The sequence below is a fragment of the Chiloscyllium punctatum genome, chromosome 17 (assembly GCF_047496795.1).
Source record: "Chiloscyllium punctatum isolate Juve2018m chromosome 17, sChiPun1.3, whole genome shotgun sequence".
Classification (NCBI taxonomy): Eukaryota; Metazoa; Chordata; class Chondrichthyes; order Orectolobiformes; family Hemiscylliidae; genus Chiloscyllium; species Chiloscyllium punctatum.
In genome coordinates, this window is record NC_092755.1 from 89,407,818 (window position 1) to 89,421,654 (window position 13,837).

The 13,837-nt window shown below is 44.5% G+C and overlaps 1 protein-coding gene across 2 annotated transcripts in view; it reads right to left on the reverse strand.

The window, feature by feature from the left end:
* Positions 1–250: 250 nt before the first annotated feature.
* The window catches only part of asphd2 (aspartate beta-hydroxylase domain containing 2), a 44,094-nt gene continuing 30,507 nt past the window's right edge, over positions 251–13,837 (reverse strand). For both annotated transcript variants that reach the window (XM_072587847.1, XM_072587848.1), the window contains exons 3-4: positions 4,021–4,134; positions 251–865 (exon numbers count right to left, since the gene is read on the reverse strand). In XM_072587847.1, coding sequence (XP_072443948.1) covers positions 756–865; positions 4,021–4,134 — 224 coding nt within the window. In that variant the 3' untranslated portion in view covers positions 251–755. The remainder of the gene's footprint in view (positions 866–4,020; positions 4,135–13,837) is intronic.

Here is a 13,837-nt window from a genome sequence, read left to right on the forward strand (position 1 = left end):
AACATATCTTAAGTGAAATTTGATTTTGATTCCACTGCAAAGTACATTAAAACCGCTGAAATACACAAGTGAGTCAATAAGCAACCGGTGAAAAAAAAATCAATCTGATCCTGAAACTTTCTCCAGGTGGAACTTATTGTTATAAAAACATGCTCATAGAGATACAGCTCCAGTCACCTGCACATGGACACCTGATCCCAGGTACTCCTTTGGAAAATTCTAGGAACTCTACTGCATTTCTCCCAACATTCCCCAACCCACCCCACCACCCCCCTCAAAAATATGAATTTTGATTACCAGATGAGGTGGTCTAGAAAACTTTCACAGTGTCTCAACTGCACTAGCTCTCGCAGAAGAGATGGCTTCAAATGGAAAATTTTACAGCCCAAGGCATATGACAGAAAAATCATCTCACTGACTGTAGCACAGCTAAAGAAAAAATCAGGTAAACAGCAATGGTCATCCCACTACCCGGTGAGGTGGAAGGGAAGTTGAGACTGACCTATTCTATTTTAAAAAATCAGAAGCAATAGATAAATAAATAAATCTTGGACTCTTTTCTCCATGTAACCATTAACATGGCATTGCTTGCATTTTCAGCAAATAAAGCTTATATTTTCCTTAGTGTGTCCACTTATTCCTTTTTGATGAAAGTTGGACAGCACATCTGATAATCCAAGAGCCCTCGTTCCGGTAATTTCACTCGTTCTGAGATCTGTCACTCCAGAAATAAAATAAAAGACGATCAAAAGGAGTCAGCGGCCTGGAGAAAAGATGAAATCTAAAGCCTGCCGTTCAGTAGCAGCAACGTTAGGGTGCCACAAATCAATCATGAATACCACTCGGGGACCTTCTTCACTTGGACCTGCAATCATAAACCAAAAATTAGTAATAGGCTCGTCAAAGAAAAATACTTCTCCCTTTGTACAACATCCTTTCTGATTACACTATCAAGAAAACCACTTAAATAAGACAGAGTAGGGGACAAAGAGTGCACTGGTACGCAAATAGGAAAGGCTAGGCTCAACTGCAATGCCCTGCAGGGTTAAACAGCCAAAACACATTCACTAAAAGGGTGTGCAAGAATTAGACCAAAACTACAAAAGCGAAGTAGGCTATCCAGCACAGTAACATGTACTAAAGCACTTCACCATAGTATTATCACAGAAAATTCGACAACAAACCATAGGAGGAAATACTATCAATAAATGAACAAAAGCTGATGAAAGTAGTAGTTCTTAAAGGTGGAAAGGTAAGGAGAGACAAAGAGGACGGCACGGTGGCTCAGCAGTTAACACTGCTGCCTCACAGCGCCAGGGATCCGGGTTCAATTCCTGCCTCGGGCAACTGTCTGTGTGGAGTTTACACATTCGCTCCGTGTTTGCATGGGTTTCCTCTGGGTGCTCTGGTTTCCTCCCACAGTCCAAAGAGGTGCAGGTTAGGTGAATTGGCCTGCTAAATTGCCCATAGTGTAAGGTGCATTAGTCAGGAGTCAATGTAGGGAAATGGGCCTGGGTGAGTTGCTCTTTGGACGGTTGGTGTGGACTTGTTGGGCTGAAGGGCCTGTTTCCACAGTGTAGGGAATCTAATCAAAAATTTAAGGGCAGGAATTTGAGAACTTGGGGTCAAGACAAGAAGTAGGAGAAAGTGAGGACTGCAGATGCTGGGGATCAGAGCTTAAAAATGTGTTGCTGGAAAAGCGCAGCAGGTCAGGCAGCATCAAAGGCAAATCGACGTTTCAGGCATAAGCCCTTCTTCAGGAATGAGGAGGGTGTGCCAAGCAGGCTAAGATAAAAGGTAGGGAGGAGGGACTTGGGGGAGGGGCATTGGGAATGCGATAGGTGGAGGGAGATTAAGGAGAGAGTGATAGGCCGGAGAGGGGGTGGGGGCGGAGAGGTCGGGAAGAAGATTGCAGGTCAAGAAGGCGGTGCTGAGTTCGAGGGTTGGGACTGAGAAAAGGTGGGGGGGGAGGGGAAATGAGGAAGCTGGAGAAATCTGCATTCATCCCTTGTGATTGGAGGGTTCCTAAGCGGAAGACGAGTCGCTCTTCCTCCAGGTGTCGTGTTGCCATGGTCTGGCGATGGAGGAGGCCAAGGACCTGCATGTCCATGGTGGAGTGGGAGGGGGAGTTAAAGTGTTCAGCCACGGGGCGGTTGGGTTGATTGGTGCGGGTGTCCCAGAGGTGTTCTCTGAAACATTCTGCAAGTAGGCGCCCTGTCTCCCCAATGTAGCGGAGGCCACATCAGGTGCAGCGGATGCAGTAAATGGTGTGTGTGGAGGTGCAGGTGAATTTGTGACGGATATGGAAGGATCCCTTGGGGCCTTGGAGGGAAGTGAGGGGGGAGGTGTGGGCGCAAGTTTTGCATTTTTTGCGGTTGCAGGGGAAGGTGCCGGGAGTGGAGGTTGGATTGGTGGGGGGTGTGGATCTGACAAGGGAGTCGCGGAGGGAGTGGTCTTTCCGGAACGCCCACCCCGACCTCAAATTTACCTGGACCGTCTCAGACTCCTCCCTCCCCTTCCTAGACCTCTCCATCTCTATCTCTCTATCTCGGATGACCGACTCAACACGGACGTATACTATAAACCGACTGACTCCCACAGCTACCTAGATTACTCCTCTTCCCACCCTGCCCCCTGTAAAGACGCCACCCCATATTCCCAATTCCTTCGCCTTCGCCGCATCTGCTCCCAGGAGGACCAATTCCAATACCGAACAACCCAGGTGGCCTCCTTCTTCAAAGACCGCTATTTCAGACGTGGTTGACGATGCTCTCCACCGCATCCCCTCCATGCTTGAACGCCGCCCCTACAATCGCCACCAGGACAGAACACCACTAGTCCTCACCTACCACCCCACCAACCTCCAGATACATCGGATCATCCTTCGTCATTTCCGCCACCTCCAAACGGACCCCATCACCAAGGATATATTTCCCTCCCCACCCCTATCAGCGTTCCAGAAAGACCACTCCCTCCGCGACTCCCTTGTCAGATCCACCATCCCCCACCCCCACTCCCGGCACCTTCCCCTGCCACCGCAAAAAAATGCAAAACTTGCACCCACACCTCCCCCCTCACTTCCCTCCAAGGCATCATTTAATATCCATCAGAAATTCACCTGCACCTCCACACACCATTTACTGCATCCGCTGCACCCAATGTGGCCTCCTCTACATTGGGGAGACAGGCCACCTACTTACAGAACGTTTCAGAACACCTCTGGGACACCCGCATCAACCAACCCAACCGCCCCGTGGCTGAACACTTTAACTCCCCCCTCCCACTCCGCCAAAGACATGCAGGCCCTTGGCCTCCTCCATCGCCAGACCATGGCAACACGATGCCTGGAGGAAGAGCAACTCATCTTCCACCAAGGAACCCTCCAACCACAAGGGATGAATTCAGATTATTCCAGCTTCGTCATTTCCCGTCCCCTCACCTTTTCTCAGTCCCACCCCTCAGACTCAGCACTGCCTTCTTGACCTGCAATGTTCTTCCAGACCTTTCCGCCCCCACCCCCTCTCCGGCCTATCACCCTCACCTTAACCTCCTTCCACCTATCGCATTCCCAATGCCCCTCCCCCAAGTCCCTCCTCATTCCTGAAGGGCTTATGCCCAAAACGTTGATTCTCCTTCTCCTTTGATGCTGCCTGACCTGCTGCGCTTTTCCAGCAACACATTTTTAAGTCAAGACAAGAAGTCCCAACCTTCAAATAATTAAGTGCCAGAATTATAGGGATGAAGAATTCTTAGATGGTTGGAGAAATATAAAAACCATGAGCAGGACTCGGCATTCAGTTCCTCAAGCCTGCTCTGCCATTCAATGCTGATCCTGTATCTCAATGCTATATTCCCGCTTTCTCCCCCATACCCCTTGATGTCTTTAAAAGGAGGAAAGCTACAACTGGAGGGGATTTCAGTGACAGGTAGCAGCAAGGCCACAGAAGCTTTTGAACACTACAATGAAAATTTAAGGATGTAAATTTAAACGAATCACTGGCAGTTAACAGTTATACTTGCCTCCATGGAATGCTGTGTGTAAGAAGGAATCATCAAACAGCAAACAGCGCCCTTCTGCCCAGCATTGTGGCTCTCCTCCTACAACCAATTCACAATTGCTGGGAACCTTCAAACCTGCAACAGCAGAAGGCCACAGTGACAATCAATATTGTAGTATAGATTGCAGAAAGTAAAATAGGATCAAACATGAAAAGGCATCATTCTGAACAGGTGATGACCAGAATACGGACTTGAATACGGAAGAGACTCTTTTTTGGATTTAGTCTAGAAAAATAAATTTCTGGTGAAATGGAAAGCAATGAAGTTAAAATATGATTTGCTATTCAAATAGCTTAAAAAAATTGAGTGTCATAAAAATGCCCATATTACCACTGGCACCAATGATGATATTACTAAAATGAAAACAGAATAGTGGAGAAACTCAACAGGTCTGGCAGTTCTGTGAAGAGAGAAACAGTTAATGTTTCAAGTCTAGTACGACTTCTAAAGAAGAGTCAAACTATTCCAATATTACGAATGTGTGTCCAGGCTCTTGTAATCTCATCAGTGCTAATATGTGGATTCTTTTGTTTTAATTCTGATTGATTATAAGCTGGTTGCTTTACAGGAAGTACATGCACCAAAGTTCAGCATCACAGATCACTCCTTCAATGGACCACAATGGTGTTTTGCCACCCATTTTGTTGAATATAATCATTTTGCACTTGAACCTTATCAGCCCATATATACATTTTTTGATGCAAGTCACACTACAATTCAGCCTTCAAGCAGCAAATGTATTTCCTGAACAAAATATCATCATTATTATAAATAGGGCCGTAAAATGGAATGTGTGTCCAGGCTCTTGTAATCTCATCAGTGCTGTCATGTGGAATTCTTCTGTTTTTCATTCTGATCGATTGTAAGCTGGTTGCTTTACAGGAAGCACATGCACTTACATATTTCACAAATCTCACAAAATATGTGGCTTGCACTCACTCCTCATTCCATGGAAGCAACGTCAACAAGCTTGAAGGGCTAAATTACCTACCCATGTTCTAAAACAGGAACTTTACAAATATTGAGACAGAAACGAACTTCCAATTCAGCCAGACCCAAATATGATTTGGAGGTGCCGATGTTGGACTAGGCTGTACAAACTATGATTTAGAGGTGCTGGTATTGGACTAGGGTGTACAGAGTTAGAAATCACACACCACCAGGTTATAGTCCAACAGATTTATTTGAAAGCACTAGCTTTCGGTGCGCTGCTCCTTCATCCACCTGATGAATCACATCTTTATGACACCGGACTCTTTTAGCTATAAATTCTGTGATCATGATCTTATTCATCACAACCACCTGAAGGAGGAGCGGCGCTCCGAAAGCTAGTGCTTCCAAATAAGCCTGTTGGGACTATGACCAAGTGTTGTGTGATTTTTAACATTGTCCACCGCAGTCGAAAACCTGCACCTCCAAGCCACATACATATTCAAGTAATAGTTGTTGATCTCATGCAAAGGTCGACCCCCTATTTTTGGCCAAAAATGTGAATTTTCCATATATCTAGTGTAAAAGTTGACCTAATTCTTCACAGCTAACAGATCAACATTTATGAGTCAGCGTGCCATCTGTCACGCTCCGCTTCGGCTTTCCAGTCTGCTGGTTGTTGTGCTTTGCTCAGTGTTTTCAAAATTACTGTTTTTTTTCATTCATTTAGAGATCAATTGAGCTTCTGCTAATGATATGGTATGAATTTTGATAGACATGGATTTCAAAAGGCCTGAATTTCAGCCACTCAAATAGTAGCCATGTAATAGTTAACCCTGTAAAGTCAACTTTAAAAAGTAGTCAAATAAATTTGACTATTACTTATGTATATACTGTAAATGCGAAGCATTGCATTTTGGTACAACAGGGACTGGATTTATATAATTATTAGTAAGGCTTTGGGTAGTTTTGCAGATCAGAAGGACCTAGGGGTTCAGGCAGTTAAAAAGGCATTTAGCACGCTTGCCTTCATTGCTCAGTCCTTTGAGTATAGGAGTTGGGAAGTCATGTCGAGGTTGTACAGGATGTTGGTGAGGCCTCTTCTGGAGTACTGTGTCCAGTTTTGGTCAACTTGTTATTGGAAGGATAGTATTAAGCTAGATAGGAATCAGAATAGATTTACCAGAACATTGCCAGGTATGGAAGGTTTGAGTTATAAAGAAATGCCGGATCTGCTGGGATTTATTTCACTGGAGCTTAGGAGGTTGCAAAGTGACCTTATAGAAATTTGTAAGGTCATGAAAGGTATAGATGGGGTTAAATAGGGAAAAACATCTTTTTCCTAAGAATGGGATTTCAAGACATGGGGCATATTTTTTTTTTAAGGTGAGAGAAGAGAGATTTAAGGAAGAAATGAAGGGTAATTTTTATTTTAACAGAGTGTGGAATTAACTTCCCTCGAAAGGGGTGTATCTGAGCAAATTACAATGTTTAGAAGACACACAGACAAGTCCATGAATATGAAAGGTTTGAAGGGTGTGGGCCAGGAGCAGGCAGGTGGGACTAGTTATAGAGTCATAGAGATGTACAGCATGGAAACAGACCCTTCGATCCAACCTGTCCATGCCAACCAGATATCCCAACTCAATCTAGTCCCACCTGCCAGCACCCGACCCATATCCCTCCAAACCCTTCCTATTCATATACCCATCCCAATGCCTCTTAAATGTTGCAATTGTACCAGCCTCCACCACATCCTCTGGCAGCTCATTCCAAACACGTACCATCCTCTGCGTGAAAAAGTTGCCCCTTAGTTCCCTTTTATATCTTTCCCCTCTCACCCTAAACCTATACCCTCTAGTTCTGGACTCCCCCACCACAGGGAAAAGACTTTGCCTATTTATCCTATCCATGCCCCTCATAATTTGGTAAACCTCTATAAGGTTACCCCTCAGCCTCCAACACTCCAGGGAAAACAGCCCCAGCCTGTTCAGCCTCTCCCTGTAGCTCAAATCCTCCAACCCTGGCAACATCCTTGTAAATCTTTTCTCAACCCTTTCAAATTTCACAACATCTTTCCGATAGGAAAGAGGCCAGAACTGCATGCAATATTCCAACAGTGGCCTAACCAATGTCCTGTACAGCTGCAACATAACCTCCCAACTCCTGTACTCAATACTCGGACCAGTCTCAATGCTCAGCAACACTCCCTAGGACATTACCATTAAGTGTATAAGTCCTACTAAGATTTGCATTCCCAAAATGCAGCACCTCGCATTTATCGGAATTAAACTCCATCTGCCGCTTCTCAGCTCATTGGCCCATCTAGTCCAGATCCTGTTGTAATCTGAGGTAACCCTCTTTGCTGTCCACTACACCTCCAATTTTGGTGTCATCTGCAAACTTTCTAACTGTACATCTTATGCTCGCATCCAAATCACTTATGTAAATGACAAAAAGTAGAGGACCCAGCACCGATCCTTGTGGCATTCCACTGGTCACAGGCCTCCAGTCTGAAAAACAACCCTCCACCACCACCCTCGGTCTTCTACCTTTGAGCCAGTTCTGTATCGAAATGGCTAGTTCTCCCTGTATTCCGTGAGATCTAACCTTGCTAATCAGTCTCCCAAGGGGAACCTTGTCGAACGCCTTACTGAAGTACATATAGATCACATCTATTGCTCTGCCTTCATCAATCTTCTTTGTTACTTCTTCAAAAAACTCAATCAAGTTTGTGAGATATGATTTCCCACGCACAAAGCCATGTCGACTATCCCGAATCTGTCCTTGCCTTTCCAAATACATGGTAGGGAGGAGGGACTTGGGGGAGGGGCGTTGGGAATGCGATAGGTGGACGGAGGTCAAGGTGAGGGTGATAGGCCGGAGTGGGGTGGGGGCGGAGAGGTCAGGAAGAAGATTGCGGGTTAGGAAGGCGGTGCTGAGTTCGAGGGATTTGACTGAGACAAGGTGGGGGGAGGGGAAATGAGGAAAGTGGAGAAATCTGAGTTCATCCCTTGTGGTTGGAGGATTCTCAGGCGGCAGATGAGGCGCTCTTCCTCCAACCGTCATGTTGTCTCAGTCAAATCCCTTGAACTCAGCACCGCCTTCCTAACCTGCAATCTTCTTCCTGACCTCTCCGCTCCCACCCCACTCCGGCCTATCATCCTCACCTTGACCTCTCTCCACCTATCGCATTCCCAACGCCCCTCCCCCAAGTCCCTCCTCCCTACCTTTTATCTTAGCCTGCTGGACACACTTTCCTCATTCCTGAAGAAGGGCTGATGCCCGAAACGTCGATTCTCTTGCTCCTTGGATGCTGCCTAACTTACTGCGCTTTTCCAGCAACACATTTTCAGCTCTGATCTCCAGTATCTGCAGTCCTCACTTTCTCCTTTCCAAATACATGTACATCCAGGATTCCCTCCACCAATGAGGTCAGGCTCACTGGTCTATAGTTCCCTGGCTTGTCTTTACCGCCCTTCTTAAACAGTGGCACCATGTTTGCCAATCTCCAGTCTTCCAGCATCTCACCTGTGACTATCGATGATACAAATATCTCAGCAAGAGGCCCAGTAATCACTTCTCTCGCTTCCCACGAGTTCAGGTACACCTGACCAGATCCTGGGGATTTATCCACCTTTAACTGTTTCAAGACATCCAGCACTGCCTCCTCTGTAATCTGGACGTTTTGCAAGATGTCATCATCTATTTCTCTACAGTTCAAGGTTTGAGAGAAGATTTGTAGCTCGGGTGCTCGTTGTTGTGGTTCTGTTCGCCGAGCTGGGAATTTGTGTTGCAGACGTTTCATCCCCTGTCTAGGTGACATCCTCAGTGCTTGGGAGCCTCCTGTGAAGGGCTTGCATTATTTCCTCCAGCATTTGTAGTGGTTTGTCTCTGCCGCTTCCGGTTATCAGTTCCAGCTGTCTGCTGCAGTGGCCGGTATATTGGGTCCAGGTCGATATGTTTGTTGATAGAGTCTGTGGATGAGTGCCATGCCTCTAGGAATTCCCTGGCTGTTCTCTGTTTGGCTTGTCCTATAATAGCAGTGCTGTCCCAGTCGAATTCATGTTGCTTGTCATCTGCGTGTGTGGCTACTAAGGATAGCTGGTCATGTCATTTCGTGACTAGTTGGTGTTCATGGATACGGATTGGCATGCCATATCGACATGGATACGACACTCATCCACAGACTCTATCAAAAAACACCTCGACCTGGACCCAATATACCGGCCACTGCAGCGGATAGCTGGAACTGACAACCGGAAGCGGCAGAGACAAACCACTATAAATGCTGGAGGAAACATCACAGAAGCGCTTCACAGGAGGCTCCCAAGCACTGAGGATGTCACCTAGACAGGGGACGAAACGTCTGCAACACAAATTCCCAGCTCGGTGAACAGAACCACAACATTTCCCTACAGTCTATATCTTCCATATCCTTTTCCACAGTAAATACTGATGCAAAATATTCATATTGTACCTCCCCCATTTTCTGTGGCTCCATACAAAGGCTGCCTTGCTGATCTTTGAGGGGCCCTATTCTCTCCATAGTTATCCTTTTGTCCTTAATATATTTGCAAAAACCCTTTGGATTCTCCTTAATTCTAGTTGCCAACGCTTTCTCATGTCCCCTTTTTGCCCTCCTAATTTCCCTCTTAAGTATACTTCTACTTCCTTTATACTTTTCTAAGGATTCACTCTATCTATCCTGTCTATACCTGACATATGCTTCCTTCTTTTTCTTAACCAAAACCTCAATTTCTTTAGTCATCCAGCATTCCCTATACCTACCAGTCTTCCCTTTCACCCTGACAGGAATATACTTTCTCTGGATTCTTGTTATCTCATTTCTGAAGGCTTCCCATTTTCCAGCCATTCCTTTACCTGAGAGTTTGGTTTGAAATTACATTCGGCGTGGACCAAAGAGTCTGTTTCCGTGCTGTATGACTCTATGACAGCCGCACCAAAGATGGACCTGTCAGGTTCTGGAGTGTCTAAGGACTTCGAGATACATTGAGAACAGCAAAGACACTGATGCATGTGACCACCGCCACCTGCAAGCTTCTCTCCAAGTCACACACATTCATGACTTGGAACGACAGCAGTATATCTTTGGTGTTATTCAAACATTTCCACATAGCACTGTGGGTTTACTTGCACCATATCGAATGAAGCAGTTCAAGCTAGCTAGCTCACTATCATCCGCTGAAACATGATTACAGATCCAAGGATGAATCTTAAAAAAAATCAATAGCCAGGAATTAGTTTTAAAACATTGGAAAGGATTTTGATGGGGAATTGAGGGTGTCTTTTTTTTTAAAAACTCAGTTGTTACAATTTCAAACGCAGTGCGTGAAAGATGGCAAAAGCAGATTAAATTGGATCTTTCAAAAGGAGTTGAACATGTACTTAAAAAGGGAATATTTGCAGGGCTATTGGGAAAGATAAAGGGGGTTGATCTAACTGCATAGCTCTTTCAGAGTCAGTACTGATGATAGGCAAAAGGATCTCTATGAAATTAACATTCAAATTATATTGCAGTAGCACTGGGGTGAAGACTGATGTTCAAATGGTGGCTCCTAGAGTATTTATTTACAGAACATCATAATTTTCAGCACCTCTATTATAAACATCAAACAAATCAAGAATGTTAACTGTGATATTTAGCACCTACATCTAAAACAAACAGCAGAGCCAAGTAAATTGCACTACGTGGAATTTAGACCCAATATGTTCCATTAGCTCCTAAAAATCATTTAATTAAACTTGTAGTTAAATATAAGCAAATCATGAACCTTTGGGGGAGGTGTGGAAGATCCACTGGGTTCTCTAAATCTCCGACTCAACCTTGCAGAATCTTGAATTGTACAAATTGGCACTTTTTGCCATTTATGTCATCTCTTCAAATGTTTCATCAAGTTCCAAATGGAGAATCTCTGTAAAAGAGTCCAGGCGAGCACCATTCCTAGAGTATTTTAAATTGACAACGTCCACAATGATACTGCATCAGACGTTTTGAGATTGTAGTTAAAGCATTTTCCAGTTGGCATTTAACACATGCCATAATTGGCCTGCAACGTTTGGTATGAAAAATGTATATAAAGAAAGACAGGTCATGTATCCGTCAGCACCGATATGTTTCATCTTGACTTATACACTTAATGGTAAGGTCCTAGGGAGTGTTGCTGAACAAAGAGACCTTGGAGTGCAGGTTCATAGCTCCTTGAAAGTGAAGTTGCAGATAGATAGGATAGTGAAGGCGGCGTTTGGTATGCTTTCCTTTATTGGTCAAAGTATTGAGTACAGGAGTTGGGAGGTCATGTTATGGCTGTACAGGACATTGGTTAAGCCACTGTTGGAATATTGCGTGCAATTCTGGTCTTCTTCCTATCGGAAAGATGTTGCAAAACTTGAAAGGGTTGAGAAAAGATTTACAAGGATGTTGCCAGGGTTGGAGGATTTGAGCCATAGGGAGAGGCTGAACAGGTTGGGGCTGTTTTCCTTGGAGCATCAGAGGCTGAGGGGTGACCTTATAGAGGTTTACAAAAGTATGAGGGGCATGGAAAGGGTAAATAGGCAAAGTCTCTTCCATGCGGTCGGGGTGTCCAGAACTAGAGGGCATAGGTTTAGGGTGAGGGAGGTAAAGATATAAAAGAGACCTACGGGGCAACTTTTTCAGAGAGTGGTACGTGTTTGGAATGAGCTGCCAGAGGATGTGGTGGAGGCTGGTACAACTGCAACATTTAAGAGGCATTTGGATGGGTATATGAATAGGAAGGGTTTGGAGGGATATGGGCTGGGTGCTGGAAGGTGGGACTAGATTGGGTTGGGATATCTGGTCGGCATGGACGGGTTGGACCGAAGGGTCTGGTTCCAAGCTGTACATCTCTATGACTCTATTGACTATCGCAACTTATACAATTAGCTAAACATTACTCTATGTTAAGGGAAATTAAGTTCTGTTGCAGCTGTAAGGATATGCAAACTCAGAAGCTATAGTTAGTTAATTTGTAACTAGTTTAATCTGTTTTTCAGAAATTTGTGCCGTTAGTTTTCAGAAGACAAACAGAGGTCAGTCTGCCACCCTCTCAGTGCTGCCTTATCTGCCCACTGTAAAGTGGGAGTTTGGAAAGTTACAGGGAAATTGGTGGAGGGAGAGGTGGTGTCTCTTTCTTCTTCCACTGTTTTCAGTATCCTGAGGTTGACGCTTGCTTTGTTGCAGGGAAATACGTTAATTGGCAAATATAGTATTATTCTACTATTCCAATAGTAATAAATAATTTTCAAAAAATTAAGGAATGGCATGTTGGTCTAGAGAGAATACAAAGGAAATTGACAAGAATGTTGACAGGGCTTGAAACTTGCAGGTACGAGGATGGATTGGAGGGGCTAGGGTTGTATTCCTTAGAACACAGGAGGCTACAGATGTCTTAATTGAGGTGTGGAAAATTGTAAGGAGATTGGATAAAGTGGACAGGGAAGTCTGTTTCCTCTAGCAGAGAAGTCAATTATGAGAGTGCACAGACTTAAGGTGCTTCATAGAAAGATTAGAGAGAAAAAAAAAAGAGGAAATCTTTCTTCATCCAGTGGGTAGTTGGGATGTGTAATTCACTGTCCAGTTTCATGATTGAAGCAGAAATTTCAACCCCTTTAAAGTGCATCTTAAATTACACTTGGTGCTGTAAACTGCAGGCTATTGATCAGGTGTTGAAAGTGCAAATATAATGAGCAGCTAGCCTATTGTGCCAGCACAGACATGATGGGCCGAATGGCCTATCTTTGTGCTGTACCTTTTCTATAGGAAGGGTGGAGTTGCAAAGACCATGGGAAGAGAGGTCAAAAATGTAAGGAACAGAGGAGAGGACTTTTAAACCTTGCAATAGTGGAATATTCAGCTCACTAGGAACCAGGAAAACCTGAAATCACATGTATTAAGTTCATTGCAAACAAATGTGGAGTGTCTTTATCAAGGCTTGAGAACATTAGGAGCTACAAATGGGGAAAAATGCAGTTGTAATGAACAATGTTAATTGAATAATTAATACTAAAGAGTTTTATTTCATAAAGAATTGCATTTGCGTGTTATCACAACATCTCATACTGTGAATTTCAGAAGCAATGACTATATTAGAGACAAACATGCAGCCATTCAAATATATCTCACTAGTCGGTGGAAAGCATGTTTAGGATCCAAATATTTTGTGTAACAAAGTGTGCTAGTTATACAATGACAGCATGCTACCATTAGGAGGAGTAGGCCATTTGGCCCTTTGAGCTTGCTTCATTAGCCTGTCTTCACTTTTTTCCTATATCTTTTGATTTCTTTAGCTTCAGGTGTGAGATCCAAACCTTCATGGAATCATGCAATGTTTTGGCTTCGACTGCTTTCAGTCAGAGATTTCCAGAAAGTCCCCATTCACAAAGTGAAGAAATTTCTCCTGACCTCAGTCTTAATGGTTCAGCCTGTATCTCTACACTATGACCCTGCTCTGGACCCCCTGTCATCAGGAACATCTTCCCCATATCTAAGTCAAGTTTTGTAACAATTTTAAAGTTCTGTGAGATTTTCCCTCATTCTTCTGAACTAGAGAAAACAATCCTAAATCAGTTCACCCCACCGCCGCTCCCCCCCCCCCCCCCCCCCCCCTTCATACGCCAGTCCTGCCATCCCAGGAGTCAGTCTGGTAAAACTTTGCTGCGCTCCTTTTATTGCGGATAGGAACAAAGAACATGGGCGGCACAGTGGTTAGCACTGCTGCCTCACAGTGCCAGAGACCTGGGTTTAATTCCCACCTCAGGAGACTTACTGTGTGGAATTTACACATTCTCCCCATGTCTACGTGGGTTT